General features: G+C 41.1%; 1 protein-coding gene and 1 long non-coding RNA gene across 2 annotated transcripts in view; one reads left to right on the forward strand and one right to left on the reverse strand.

The window, feature by feature from the left end:
- fam210b (family with sequence similarity 210 member B) lies at positions 1–8,775 on the reverse strand. Its single transcript, XM_076110664.1, has 3 exons — positions 8,131–8,775; positions 2,992–3,191; positions 1–1,033 (listed from the first exon to the last, which is right to left on the reverse strand). Exons 1-3 carry the CDS (start codon positions 8,635–8,637, stop codon positions 823–825), a joined length of 918 nt encoding a protein of 305 aa, XP_075966779.1. The 5' UTR covers positions 8,638–8,775; the 3' UTR covers positions 1–822.
- The window catches only part of LOC142970445 (uncharacterized), a 20,776-nt gene continuing 15,191 nt past the window's right edge, over positions 8,045–13,629 (forward strand). Inside the window, exons 1-3 of the long non-coding RNA XR_012959275.1 lie at positions 8,045–10,259; positions 10,437–10,497; positions 11,275–11,365. This is a non-coding gene — a long non-coding RNA (uncharacterized LOC142970445). The remainder of the gene's footprint in view (positions 10,260–10,436; positions 10,498–11,274; positions 11,366–13,629) is intronic.

The following is a 13,629-nucleotide window of genomic DNA, read 5'->3' on the forward strand; positions in this document are numbered from 1 at the left end:
GAGAGCGCTTCTGTTTTTAATAGTTAAATACAGTCCATTCAATCAGAAAAAAGCCCTCACAAACCAACATTCTTCACCCAAAGCTTGAGGTGAACTACAATCAGCTTCACTCGGAGATGAATGTAGTCGACATTGGACAGTGGCATTTGCTAAATTAAAGAACAAGAGGAGAAGATAGAGAGGCACAGCAAAGGGATATAAGAAGACAATAGTTGCTAGGAGAGCTGTTAAGCGGAAAACCAGCAGGGAAGCAAAACAACGGCAGGAAATAAAAACGGCGTAGGAGAGTCTGAGCCAAGTAAAGATAGAAGAGCGAGGTAGGAGACAGAGAGAGAGAACCTGAATTATTCTGCTGATTCACCTAACACCAGAACACGGCCCAGTCAGCTACCGGGGAACAGTGGAGAGATCAGCTTCTTCCACATTGAACCTTCACAGCATTAAGGGACAAACCCGCCCACCGAGAAGAGCTTAAAATCCCTGATCACACCTCTGATTGTAAATAAATATTTGAGCTTTTTCAGCTTTAGTTTCAGTTTTTTTTGGAATGCACACACATTAAAACATGACTCCAAGTACACTTTGTTTCACAAAGATGCGTTATACTTCAGACTTCGTAATCCTACAGTAACGCAACTGAACACATTGACTCTACTGGAACTACAAATGTTTCACCTGAATCCACAATGACTGATGAAAGGCAAGTTGTTTCGAGATGAAGGCAAATGAGTAAGGATACACACAGGCGTTTTTTAAATTATGGCTATTAACAGTGAGGATGTGTGTGGCTCGACGAGGCAGCAGAGGAGTAGAGGCGGGTCATTAAGGTGCAGGTGGTTTAAAGTGACCAGTCTTTCTGAAGTAGCGCACAATGAGAGGCACGGACACCAGAGTCATGCTGATGCGAACCGGAGCGAAGAGCTTGTGGATGGCGTAGGCCAGGACGAACGTGCTGGTTCCCGCTGCCATTTTAGACCGAACGACCGCCTCGCTGAAGCCCACTTTGCACAGCACAGCCGCCATATCGATCCCACTGGGGAGACGGATGACACAGACATGGGTTAGTAGTACATAGAATTCACATGTTAGACGATCACTCACACCTCTTCTTCTTCTTACAGTTTTCTTTGTATTAAATGATTGATCCTCTACACTCCTCTGAAAAAAAACTAAAATACAACATTGAGAATATAAATTATAATAATAATAATAATAATAATAAAACTACATTTGGACTTTGAGCAACATCAGCCATACAAGCTCTCATGAAACTCATCAACAATAAGGTAACTCTGTATGGGCTATTATCTGGATTACTACAGTCCATAAACCCAAAACCAACCATCTCAAAGAAAACATTTAAATTTACAGATGCTTCAGAGCCCCAAAAATATGCCCTAAAAGCCTCACGCGGCAATAACAACTTCTCTTTATCGCCAAGCTTTTGCTCCCGTCTGTCAAAAGATGTTTTATAAAGCAGACGAGTAGAGTCCCATCCTCCCTTTCGCTTCTGGCTCGGTAGTTAGGAGTACAAGTCACCTTTATTTCCACCAGAGGGAGCTGTGCTCCCAAAAGAACCTTGTATAATGTATTGTGTGGCCTTTTGAACCATTTAAGCTGATGACATTAGCATAAGAAACACTACAAAATCAAAGAGGGCTTAACAAGCTACATGTATCACTGCCTCTGTGAGACAGTTCTGTAGAGTCGTGGCATTTTCATCTGACCTATTTGGGAAAATAAATATGCAAATAGTGCTAACACAAGGCATAGAGCCACACACACACACACACACACACACACACACACACACACACACACACACACACACACACACACACACACACACACACACACACACACACACACACACACACACACACACACACACACACACACACACACACACACACACACACACACACACACACACACACACACACACACACACACACACACACACCTAGTGTGTATCAGGGATGTCTAAGCTGTCAGATGATCTCTGCTGGCTCAGACTGACAGATAATCTTACTAAAAGGTTGTTCTGTGCTGCTTTGGCTTTTCACTGTCTGCCACCACCAACAGAAGACTACAAAGAACATAAGATAGCGGTAAGAAGTGTCTAAGATTTTAAAATGCTGCTTGTTGTTGTAAATAGTAAACGTAGAAGTAGTAGTTAGACTCAGACTGAGTGGAGCTCTAGAGCCTGCACTTTGCTTTCTCTCAGATTACAGGCTTTGCATTCCTCGGTATAAAAGCAGCCCATGGGACAGGAAGTTCCTGTTGACATCTTTTGTAGAAGAAGTTGCACTCGGATTCTCTCACACTGCTAGATGAGGTTATAATAAGTGATGTATAACATACGTGTTTGATGCATTCCAAATGTAGTCTTGCATTTAATTTTCTTCTAGTTTCCTTTCCCTTCAGCCTGCTTGATTGGCTTTTACTTCAGTCAGTGATGTCCTACATTTCCCAAAATACTTTTATTTATTTAAAAAGATGTTGCCTTCAGCTGCAGGCTGTATTAAGAAGGACTATTATGGTTTGACAGCAATAAATGAATGTCCCCTTCTCCTCCTGCTGAGAATCAGTACATCTAGAAATATGCTCCTACTCTTTGATTTTTAGGGGAATAATCCAAAATGTGTTGTTTTTTTTGTCAAACCGTAAGCCACACTTGATAAATGGTGACTTTATAGCAAAGAATCTCTCTTAAGACATTCAACGAGAGTCAGAAAAATATGTTCTGTTACAAAACAAGAAAATAGTACCAGATAAGGTCATGGTATATGTGACACGCTTTATAACAGCCTTTAGGCGTAGAGTTGATTGACTTTGTACTCATTTATAGTTAATTTCACCAGCCCCTCATCTTTATCTTGAGAAAAGGGGAATATAGGATAATATTCTATCCAGCTGCTAAGAGGACGCACTATATGTGGCCACTGGTGTCCCACGTGTAGAAGAAGCTATAATGTGATGTTTTGTCACCTGGATATAAGGAGGTAGAACATTCCCAGGGACATAAGGGAGATCACGATGTGAAAGGAAACTCCCACCGCTCCATATTCCTTGAAGACTTTCTTTAGCTGCTGGGTCTTGTTCGGTTTCCCTCCCTCTGGCTCCGGCTCCCCCGAGGCCTTCGCTGTAGATAAGGAGGTAGAAGAGGCCTCCTTTAAATTCTGCTCGCCCTGGACAAAAAAAACAAAAAAAAAACAGAGAGCAGCATTGGAGGCAGTGATCAGGACAAAATGAAATAGGAGGAACAGAACATGTCTGTAATAAGACAGAGAAGAACAGAGGGGAGATACAAACGACCACGAGGAGGTGGATTCACATTGTGGGCATAGTTTCCACTTGGCATACAAAATAGTGACACTTTTCCTGTTAGTATTCCAAGAACTCCCTCAAACTACAAAACTGACAAACTCCAAGATGGAGGCTTCACTTCTGGTTCAACTAATTTTTTGGGGATTCAAACACAGAAGGTAGAAAAGCTCAAACAACCAAAGAACCGACCAGTTATCCTCTAATATCCAGTTGACATGAATTGACGATGTTTGTATGAGTGGTGACACAGACAAATGACATCAATTTGTTACTCTAGTCTCGACAGAAGAGTAAATGAATAAAAAATGAATAGCATCCAGAGGTGCAATAAATATGTAAAGGTCAGGGTTGCAGCTGTTCTCCTTTGCAGGGTGGTACTGACCCGTTGAGCGACTCCGAACGCTAAAAACAATGTACCGTTCCAGAACTGATCAAAACAGATACCCAAAGCTACATTTGTATCTTTAAACGAGTCAAGAATTTCCTTTTTTTTTTATTTTTAGTTAAAATACAGAAATGCATGCATCATCGAAATACAGAAGAAAACCATTGTGCTCCATCTAGTTCAGAGTCGAGGTCACATCGTACAAGTAGGTCAAACAAAGCCTGGAGTCAGCTGACTAAACGTGTGTGCTTTAGGTAATCCACATGATCACTTACCCTTTCACACACACTCACGCGGACCAAGTCAGTCACTCTCTTCCAAACACACAAACAAAGAGCCTTTCATACGTGCAAACAAACACACAAACACACACACACACACACACACACACACACACACACGTGTGTGTGACCTCCAGACGCACCACTCTCCAAGTCCCAGACACAACCGTCTGACGTGTAGCAGGGAGCAGGCGGGTCACTCCAGTGCGATAGATTAGCGAAGTACAACACGCTCGACAACAATAAGACAACAGACTGCAGCGGAGCTTTGGTGGCTCGACGTGTGGAGGAGACGAGACTCACGGAGCAGCTCGGGATGCAGGAAATAAATAAAATTTTAAAAAGTGGACGCTGCCAGTATGTTGACACGGTGATCCTGCTTAACGCAGCAGAAACCTGTTCAGGAGGTACGCACTTTACAATTTAAGGGAAATTATAAAAGGAAAATTTAATTGGAGTACTGAACTTACCTAATTATCATTTTGATACGACACTGATTTCCCAGGAAGTCTTTTCAGTCAGTGTCCTGACATCGTGCGGGGTAAATACTGTGTGAAACTGCAATCTTAATTATGGGAGGCTCTACCTGTTTTGGCAGCGTATTGATATAAAACCTCTTCAAACCATGTCTGGAGCACCACAAACCAAAAACAGTCATTTTAAAAAGTGTTACCTGAACGATAGGGCTTCTGTTAGGAATTGAGATGAGGTTTAGGGACGCCTCAGACCTACGGGACATTAGTGTAATATGTGTTATAATGAAGATAGTAAAGAATTATGGATCATGAAAGCACAATGCAGCGGGAGTTAAAAATGATACTGAATCACAGAGATGAAGCATTCTTGAACATTTCAACCCACAGAGAGCCCCGTGTTTAAATAAAAGTATGACTTCAATCAGGAAATATTTGACCAAAGTATAAGTAAACAAGAGTCTCCGTTCAGAGCCAACGCTCTGTACCAGACAGTTTGTACCCAGTGCTGTGCAAGCGCACCCATTGACCTGATCATGCTGCTGTGGATGTGAAATTACAACAACATATCTTTTATGGGGCCCTTGCAGATTAATTAGAGGTTTCGATTATGATTAAGGATACTGGGGGGGAAATTATTTCAGCTTTATTCTCTACTGTTTTTTCTTTTGGATGCCGTTAAACTGAAATGGAAACAGTAAAAAGGACATCGTGTCCACTGGCTCCGTCTGATGCCAAGTTGTTCTAATACATTTTCTGCCGAGAGGAAACCCAAATCCTTCCCTGAGAAAACAGGAAGTAGCTCGGGCCTGTATGGAATGAATCTATTATTGGACTAAATATTGACATTGTGCTTTCCAAAGCTGAGACAACGAAAACTGCAGTGACCTCTTTACCAGGAAATGTATTATGATAGCAGACGACATGAAGGCGAGGTTAACTTGAACAGTGGTGAGGACAGAATGTAGGCTGATGATATATGTGTGTAACTATAACTATGGTGATACTATGCATCAAAATAGTAACTTGATGTCTTACAAAAATGGAAAAAATTAACTGGATACATAACAAGCATGCAACTCACATATAAACAAATAGGAGCTTTGTGCATGTAATTCTATCTAAAGTGACTAAAGGGGGGAATGACTGTACTGAAATGTGCCAAGTCACAATTATGAGTCACACACTTCCATGGATTTGAAGTTTGGTAACTTGATTTGTAACTTCTACAGGAAGTGCTGCGTCCATTCACTGACGTGTGCGACATTTAACCTAACATACAGAAACGTTCATTTACATCCTTCTACCCTTGTTTTGCTGCTCGGACATTATGCTTGCTTCAGACTGTCCTCCTTTGTCGGCCTGAGTCAGACGACTAATCACTAGGGCAGAAACAATGAAGACGAAGAAGGGAACGGGAATAAAACAAGCTGATCTTTTCTCTTTGCGGCGATCCGTCTGGCTGAATTTTTTGTCCCGAGCCCCCTGGACGAAGCCATAGTCTTGGTGACGTGTTCACTGGCCGGCCAACAATGGACAATAGAAAGAAGAGAGTGGGCGAGGGAGCAGGCCTTTGCCTTTCAGAGGCAAGTCAGGCCGCGCTAAAAGTAAAGGCAGGCAGCAGTATGGGAGGGTCATGTGAGCGAGCGGCCAAAGGGAGTTGTGCCAGGGAGGCTGTATAGGAGGGGAACAGTGGCACTGCTGTGTCTGATAACAGCTTTTCAGAGACATGAAAACACATGCGAAGTCACAGTGGCACACAAACACAGACACACACACACACACACACACACACACAGAGACAGACAGAGCAGGAGAGAAGTGGTAAAGGGGTGAATCCCTCAAGCAGAGGCTTAAAAACGACTGCTAAGTGTGTGGTCTCGATAAGATGATAAAGTCAAACTGAACACAACAGTCAGCAGAACAGTCTCATTCATTGTCTCATTAAAGGGGAACTGATGATTTTACACATCAAAGTCTGTTCACACGTCTAAAAAAAGAAGCTCAAGAGGGAGCTGCATGAAGTACACTAAATTGCCTCAAGTGAGGTCACTTGAGTCAGTGTTTGTTGTGTCTGAAGACTACAAGTTTGAAAAAGGAATAATAAATAATAAGTGAGCTTATCTGAAGTCTGTAGCCCGCTCCTCATCTGTGCTCGAGGTTAGTGGCTCGTGGCTACGTTAGCAGCTACTTGTATAACAAGCCTGAATCTCCGACAAAGCGGTCAGCGGTTGAGTTGCATTGTGGGTAATATAGGCGCCACGGTTTTCACAGGGAAGAAGAATGTGTGGATCTCTGGTGTGTGGATTTAGATCCCGATCCATGGTGAGTCTGATTATGTTACAGAGTGCAACGCTACATTAGTGGAGTGCTCCTATGTTGATTTAGCTGGTGGCTGGCAAAGAGTGAGGGTTGCATCAATAGTTACATGACGAGTGCATATCAAACAGAAGAACTAGATTCTGTAGATTACAGCCAGGCTTATGGACCGTCTCTTCAAAACTTGAACATTTTTTTTTGAAATAATTATTTCAAATCATGAATTGTCCCAAACTAGATATTTATTTCTTCGGCCACATCACCTTAAGCATGTGCCAAATTTCTTGTTACTTGTCGGCCAACGTCATGATCAATATGGTGTCTGCAGTATTATACGTCGGTCTAGAACTAAATTAAATTGTCACTATTTGAAAGCAAAAGCCAGGATAGCTGCAACGTTGGCCAGTCCACCACTTGGTCCAGAGAGAATTTGATTGACTATTCGATGCACTACTGTGACATTTGGTACAGATATTTTTGATGCCCAAATCCAAGTGACTTGGTAATTCCCTGACTTTTCCTCGAGCACCATCACAAGGTTAAGAAGTGTAACGTTTTTCCAACACTTCTCTTGAAAGCTAATTGCCAATCGGCCTCAGCTGCACGCTGTGCTTCAAGCAGCTGTTAGCATGCTAATGGTGATGGTGAACAGTAGACCTGCTGCACATCAGCATGTTAGCATTGTCACAGTGTGCATGTCAGCATGCTGGTGTTAGTGAAGGACAGAGCTGTAGTCTTGTGTAATTATCTAACATAATGCTTATGTAATTCAGAGTAAACCTCAGACTCATAGCCTGCACTACACTGAAGAGAACACAGTATATAGTGTTTGTTGTGCCCTCCAAGAACTGCTCATTGCAGGTCAACATCACCCACTAGAAGAGCACACGCTGACTTCATTTACATTTTATTCAAACTAAACGGGTTTGGACACAGTGACTCATTCTTACCATGAGTCAGGTTTCTGTGAGCAAGCTGAACGGTGAGTCAGCATGTGCTCTCTCATCTCTGTAAACAACACCGCTGCTACTTCAGATTCAAGTTGTTCAGGCGGATCAATTATGCATGAACTACTGTGTGAATTTCCCTGCAAATGCTGCTATGAGTGTCATGCAGTGCTTAACAAGCCTGCCTGCTTACAGGATGGCAGTCACCGAGGAGGCCCAGGCAGGCGGGCGCGCGGGCAGCCTTTTGCATAATTCATGTTTTTGAGTTGAATCCGGGCTCCACTGGGACACACGTGGGGGTTCCCCTCACCAGTAAACCACAGTGTGTGTACATAGGCTGGGACCTGTGCGCCACTGGGGTTAGACAAACACTCGAGCTGAATGGTTTCAATTACCCCTTTGTCGTTAGCCGTCTGCTCCTCTCCGGCGTCGCTCTTCTTCGTGGATAAGGCTCGGGTCTGCATTGTCCCAGCGGAGCAGAGTCGACCGAACCCCCCCCAGTCACCTGTAAACAAACCGTTACCCACCAGTCCTCCGCTGCCGCTGCGGCGCCTGTTTGGGTGCACGAGCGGCTGCGTGATAATATCTATGTAACCGCCTTCACTTTGCACGCGTGTCGAGAGATTCACGTGTTTAGTAGCCACCCGGTCCAAGTGTCCCCAGTCAGAAGCACACGGCGAGTCCCGGTCCTGTTGTTGTTTCCCCAGTCGCGCAAGAGTTGCATCGACACCCCCGACGGACACGCAGAAACACCGGTACCGCTGAAACGTGTAACCCTTGCGTAATGTCAAAGTGCCGTCCCTCAGTCTGTCCGCTCTGACTTGCACTAGAAACGAGCGCGTTGACTTAAAAGCGTGATCCAGAGCCGCTGTAGACAGCCTCCCCGTGCGGCACATCAACATTGTCGACGACCGCCTCCGAAACGAGGAAGCGAAAAACAAATAAAGCGCGTAAACCGTTCAGGGCAACTAATTATGTGTGGAAGTAGCTGTAAACATGCTGTCCTGTGCCCTCTCGCCTCCCTCCGGTCCTCCGATTATCACCGACAGCCAATGAGAGCTGACGCGCAATCGCAGATAGAACAGCTTCACGCGAAGGGAGGGGGATATTTAAAGGTGTAACCGTGTTAACGCTTACAGTCGAGTTATGTCATGAAACGGCTCTGGAGCGTAGCTGAGCATAATGCATGTTGTTGCTTTTAAAGGCAGGCAGCTCTGCTTCAAGCACTCGTTTGAAGTTTAAACTCCTCTGCTGGCTGTTGACTTAGTTCAAATGTGTACATTGCAGTACAGATTTGATCTATTGGTTATATTCCCACATTCTGTCCTTATGGTTATACCCCATGCCAGGCCTTTAACGTGATTATAATTGTCCTCTCTGTCAGAGCAGATTATGAGATGAAGTGATCCAAACAAAACAATCAAAGCAATTCCTTTATTCATTAACTTATTCTAACCAGGGAGGCTTTCTTTAGAGACATCAACAAACAAAAGGAAGCAATTACGAATGACAAAAATCAAGACGTATACACAGTCCATAAACAAAGAGGAAATGTACACGAATGAGCATGCTGAAGGAAAACAAAGACATCAGCTGAATGAAACAACACAATTGCACACTATTCTTCTGATACTGACAATACAGAATATCCCACTTGTCATTGTTGGCCCGTATCTGTGTCTTTGGGTGTTACTGTATGTTATGGGGAGATAAGGCTGGTCAACCAGCAGAAAGACAAGATAGTAACGGCATTTGTTTCACAGGCGTGCACATCTCACGTGAAAAGTAGAATTTATCAAACGTTTTCTTCCCTTCACTTTTTATGTCTTTTGTCCTCTTCTGGTGGAGAAAGTATTGAGACACTTAGTCAGAAAATCGAATCATGAGAAAATGTCCCATATTCATAATTTTTCTTAAGTAAAAATACATAAAAAAGTAGTTAATCTATTGAAAGATATAATTAATTGTAAAATGATCATCTGTTTTGTTTGTAAACTCTTAATCCTCAAAGTAACTAACAAGCTGTCAAATAAATGTAGTGGAATAAAAAAGTTAAAAAGTACAATATTTCCATCTTAAATGTACTGGAGAAGAAGTATCAAGAAACTATTCAAGTAAATTGTACAGTACTTGAGTATATGTGACATAGTTACTTTCACTTTATTTTACTCAAGTGAATTTGCATGCCTTTGCGAAACCATACAGAAGTCTCAACAAAAGCCAAACCTAAAGAAGGAAGTGGTGAGAAAGAGTATCATACTTAATTTAATATTTCAGTTTTTCATGTCTGAGAGTGCTGAATCGTGTCTGTGGTAAATCTTTTCATGCAAAATGTGCACCTTTTTCTCAAACAGACATTACAGATTGAAACAAACACAGAGACAAAGGTGCAGGGAAAGCAGTGAGAGTGAGTAGGAGGTGAGATAAAGAGGTTGAGATGTTTGGCAGGAAGCCACGAAAAACAGCCCACAGTCAGTGCAGCAACGGAGCCTCTGACCTTTCAGCAAAGCAACAAGATCAACACGTGGGCTCATTTTAAATAGCTGTTCATTTAGAATCTTCATATCTGTGGTTTTGGTCAAATATCCTTTTATTAGTTAAGGAATGAAACATCAATTTGCCTATAGGGGACATCATTGTGTATAAATGTTAATATCTGAGTATAAGTACTGTTAATGTGAACTTGTACTGCCTCATACAGAGAGAATGAAGAGGAAGTTCAACCCAAGTTCCTAATCTGTGATAACAGCTGAAGAAGAAAGGTGACTCATATTTCCCAGACATATTTCATATTTGGGTCAGAGTTAAAACCGTCGTTACACCCGAATGAAGCTCATGTTGGGTTCACGTGAGGCTCACAGGAAGTTATTTACCCGTATTTAGTTGGAGTGGCTCTTGGATGGCTTGAAAAATGGGCTAAATTAGATTGAAAAGGGTGATTTTTGCATATACATATTATAGTAGAACCCTTGTTTCAACAGCAATTCAGTCGATAAATATGTTGTGTTGTATTATGATTTTTTTATGACTTTTACATGACACGTTTTGATATTCAATTATTTATAGCATATTATACTATTTTATATACTATGATATGTTATAACATTTTTATGACATGCTTTACTATGACTTTATTTATATTTTTTTACATTTTTTATGACATACTATACTTTGACATTTTCTCTGGGATACTGTTGATACTATGACTTGCGTGTGTCATTTTTCATAATATAGTATGGTATGCCATCAAAATGTTTTTAAAAAAAGTCAACAAGTATAACATTTTTAGAAATTCTATACGATGACTTTTTTCCATACTATAATATGACATTATATGGCATACTATAAACATACTTTTTATTGTATACTATACCATGACATGTTTAATGACATGAAACTGATTTTACAATGATTTGCAGAGCATACTACAAGGGTCTGAACAGAAGGTTGTAATAGGGGAACATTTGTGGAGCATCTTTGTGGTTTGATGTATAAATTCAAATGAACATTGTGTCATTGTGTATTTTCTTTTCTTCTAGATGCTGAATGTTCTTCTGTACAGAAATGCAGAAGAACAAAACCTGACTTGATCCTGATTGGTCAATAATCTACAGAAACCCTGAGGGGCAGGTGAGAAAAACAATATGATTCATTTTCCATTTTCATTCTGTGCAATGACATTTCTTATAAGATACTATACTCTGACTTTTTTTTGCCATTTTCTATGATATACTATAGTGTAACCTTTATGGCATACTATACCATGACTTTTTAAACAATTTATTGTGACATACGGAATTATGCATTTATTTGAATAAAACCATATACTATGACATTTTGTATTGCATACAATACTTTGAGTTTAAAAAATAATAATTGTAAGGGTATACTATACTATGACTTTTTAATCATCTTTTATGACAAACTAAATGATGTAATGCTTGTTACATACTATAGTATGACATTTTTATGGTATACTATACTACAACTTTGTTTTGGGACAATTGTAAGACATGCAATACTATGGCATTTTGTATTGCATGCTATAGGCTTACTCTGACACATTTTATGATATACCATACAATACATTTTTATGACATACTATATTTATTTTATTTGTATAGTGCTTTAAAAGGTACTCAAAGATGCTTTAATGTACTATATTTGTATATTTTATGGAAAACTATACTGACATTTTTCACGACAGAATGGCTGTTCACATTTTTCATGCCATACTATAACTTTTTATGATATACTATACTATGACATATTTGATATGACCTACTATCATAGTACATTTATGTGGCATACCAAATTTGATGGCACGCTGACATTTTTTATGACATTTTTCTAACGTACTATATCATTAAAGTCTTTATGGCATACTATTCTATGACTTTTTATGACATTTCTTCAGGACATACTGTCATTAATTTATTTGGAACACTTGATAGGTGGACATTTCCAGTTGATGAAGGAAGTGTTGCAGCTCTGGTGACACACTCAGAAAACCGGTTATTCTGGTTGCTTGAGACAAGTCTCACTGTTTGTGGTCAATAACATTTTGTCCTTCAGTTCAAATTCAAGTTGTTTAGAGGCTTCTAAACAGAAGGCCGTTGGTGTGTCATGATTCCAACTACTGGATCATTTTTGTAGCTTCTCTTATTCCTATTGTTTACAGTGCCTTCAAGGGAAATATATTTCAATAGGTATTGGTAGCATTTGCACTGACACTGCGTCTCATGCCTGAGAGCAAGCAACTGATTTATTGTTCAGCTCTACTTAAATCTGAGTGTAAATCCCTCAGTCGATTGGCTTTTATCGACGTCAGGACAGACAGACCTTGACTCGCTCTACGTAAACATCTTAAATTCAAGTCAAATCGACAGAGAAGCCCAGTGAAGTCCAACACATCCTGGGAACCCGGCAGACGTTCTGACCCGCTGAACCATCCCTCCATGCATCCATCATGCTCATTGTGCAGCTCTTCTATCTGTCTTCTAACAGGCTGGCAGTGTGGTCAATAGCTGTGGCCTCCTCCCAGCGCAGGCCCACTTTCAGGCCTGCCATCCACCCTTCATTTGCATGCTGCCTTTCTTTCATCAGTGAAAACGTCCCTTCTTTCCACCCGTCACTCACATCATGGTGGTCAGTGTCTTCGCAACTCCTGGCATCGGTTCATTTTCCTACTTTATGCTTTCACATTCCTGACTGCTCCTCAGTGCTCCTCGTCCCTCCATTTGTGTGTGGAGCAGAGTGGCCAGTATGCGTCTGTATGCTCATTCTGGCACTGATCCACTTCATCCTTCAGTGAAGAGGACTGAAGGACTTGGACCTGAGCCAGCTGGCCTGGACTCAGTGCAGGCATAATAGCAAAAGCCAGACCATGCAGATGAGGTTAATGCAGCCTGGATCCTGTTTTCAGCACCAGTGTCCTCCTCTCTAACTATTTGCCTGAGACAAACGGAGGCGGCTTCAGACTGATGGGGGATTTCTCCTAACATTTGCTCAAGTAACATAGAGGAAAGTAACTTGATGTTTGACAAATTAGTTTTGTATTTTCAAATCCCTTATCTGACATCTTAGCCAGTAGGTGTTGTGTTATAACAGCCTAATGTACAAAAGTCTTGTCACTTATCCATTTTGTAGAAACAACAGCTTATAACCTGACTTTTAATTAATCCATTGGTTTTAGAAATGGCTCATATGAAAGCTAAAACCCTCCCAAATTATGTTTAATATACTAAAATAAATTTGCTTCACTGAAGAAAGATTGATCATTTAATGCACACAGAAAGGTCAGATTTTGGCAAGGCAAACGTTTTGTCGCCTACAGAGAGTAATGTGAAAATTGAACAAATAATTTACTTCAAATACAAAAATATGTTGCATAA

Source organism: Anarhichas minor, unplaced genomic scaffold, assembly GCF_050575085.1.
Source record: "Anarhichas minor isolate MPS153535 unplaced genomic scaffold, ASM5057508v1 ptg000043l, whole genome shotgun sequence".
Lineage (NCBI taxonomy): Eukaryota > Metazoa > Chordata > Actinopteri > Perciformes > Anarhichadidae > Anarhichas > Anarhichas minor.

What these genes read in the sequence shown, in the direction of transcription:
- fam210b (XM_076110664.1), bottom strand. Translation starts at nt 8,637, where the DNA reads ATGTTGATGTGCCGCACGGGGAGGCTGTCTACAGCGGCTCTGGATCAC. An exon ending in AGACGGCTAACGACAAAGGG is followed by an intron (nt 3,192 to 8,130) that starts GTAATTGAAACC and finishes TTTTTTGTCCAG; the next exon opens with GGCGAGCAGAATTTAAAGGA. An exon ending in TTCTACCTCCTTATATCCAG is followed by an intron (nt 1,034 to 2,991) that starts GTGACAAAACAT and finishes CCGTCTCCCCAG; the next exon opens with TGGGATCGATATGGCGGCTG.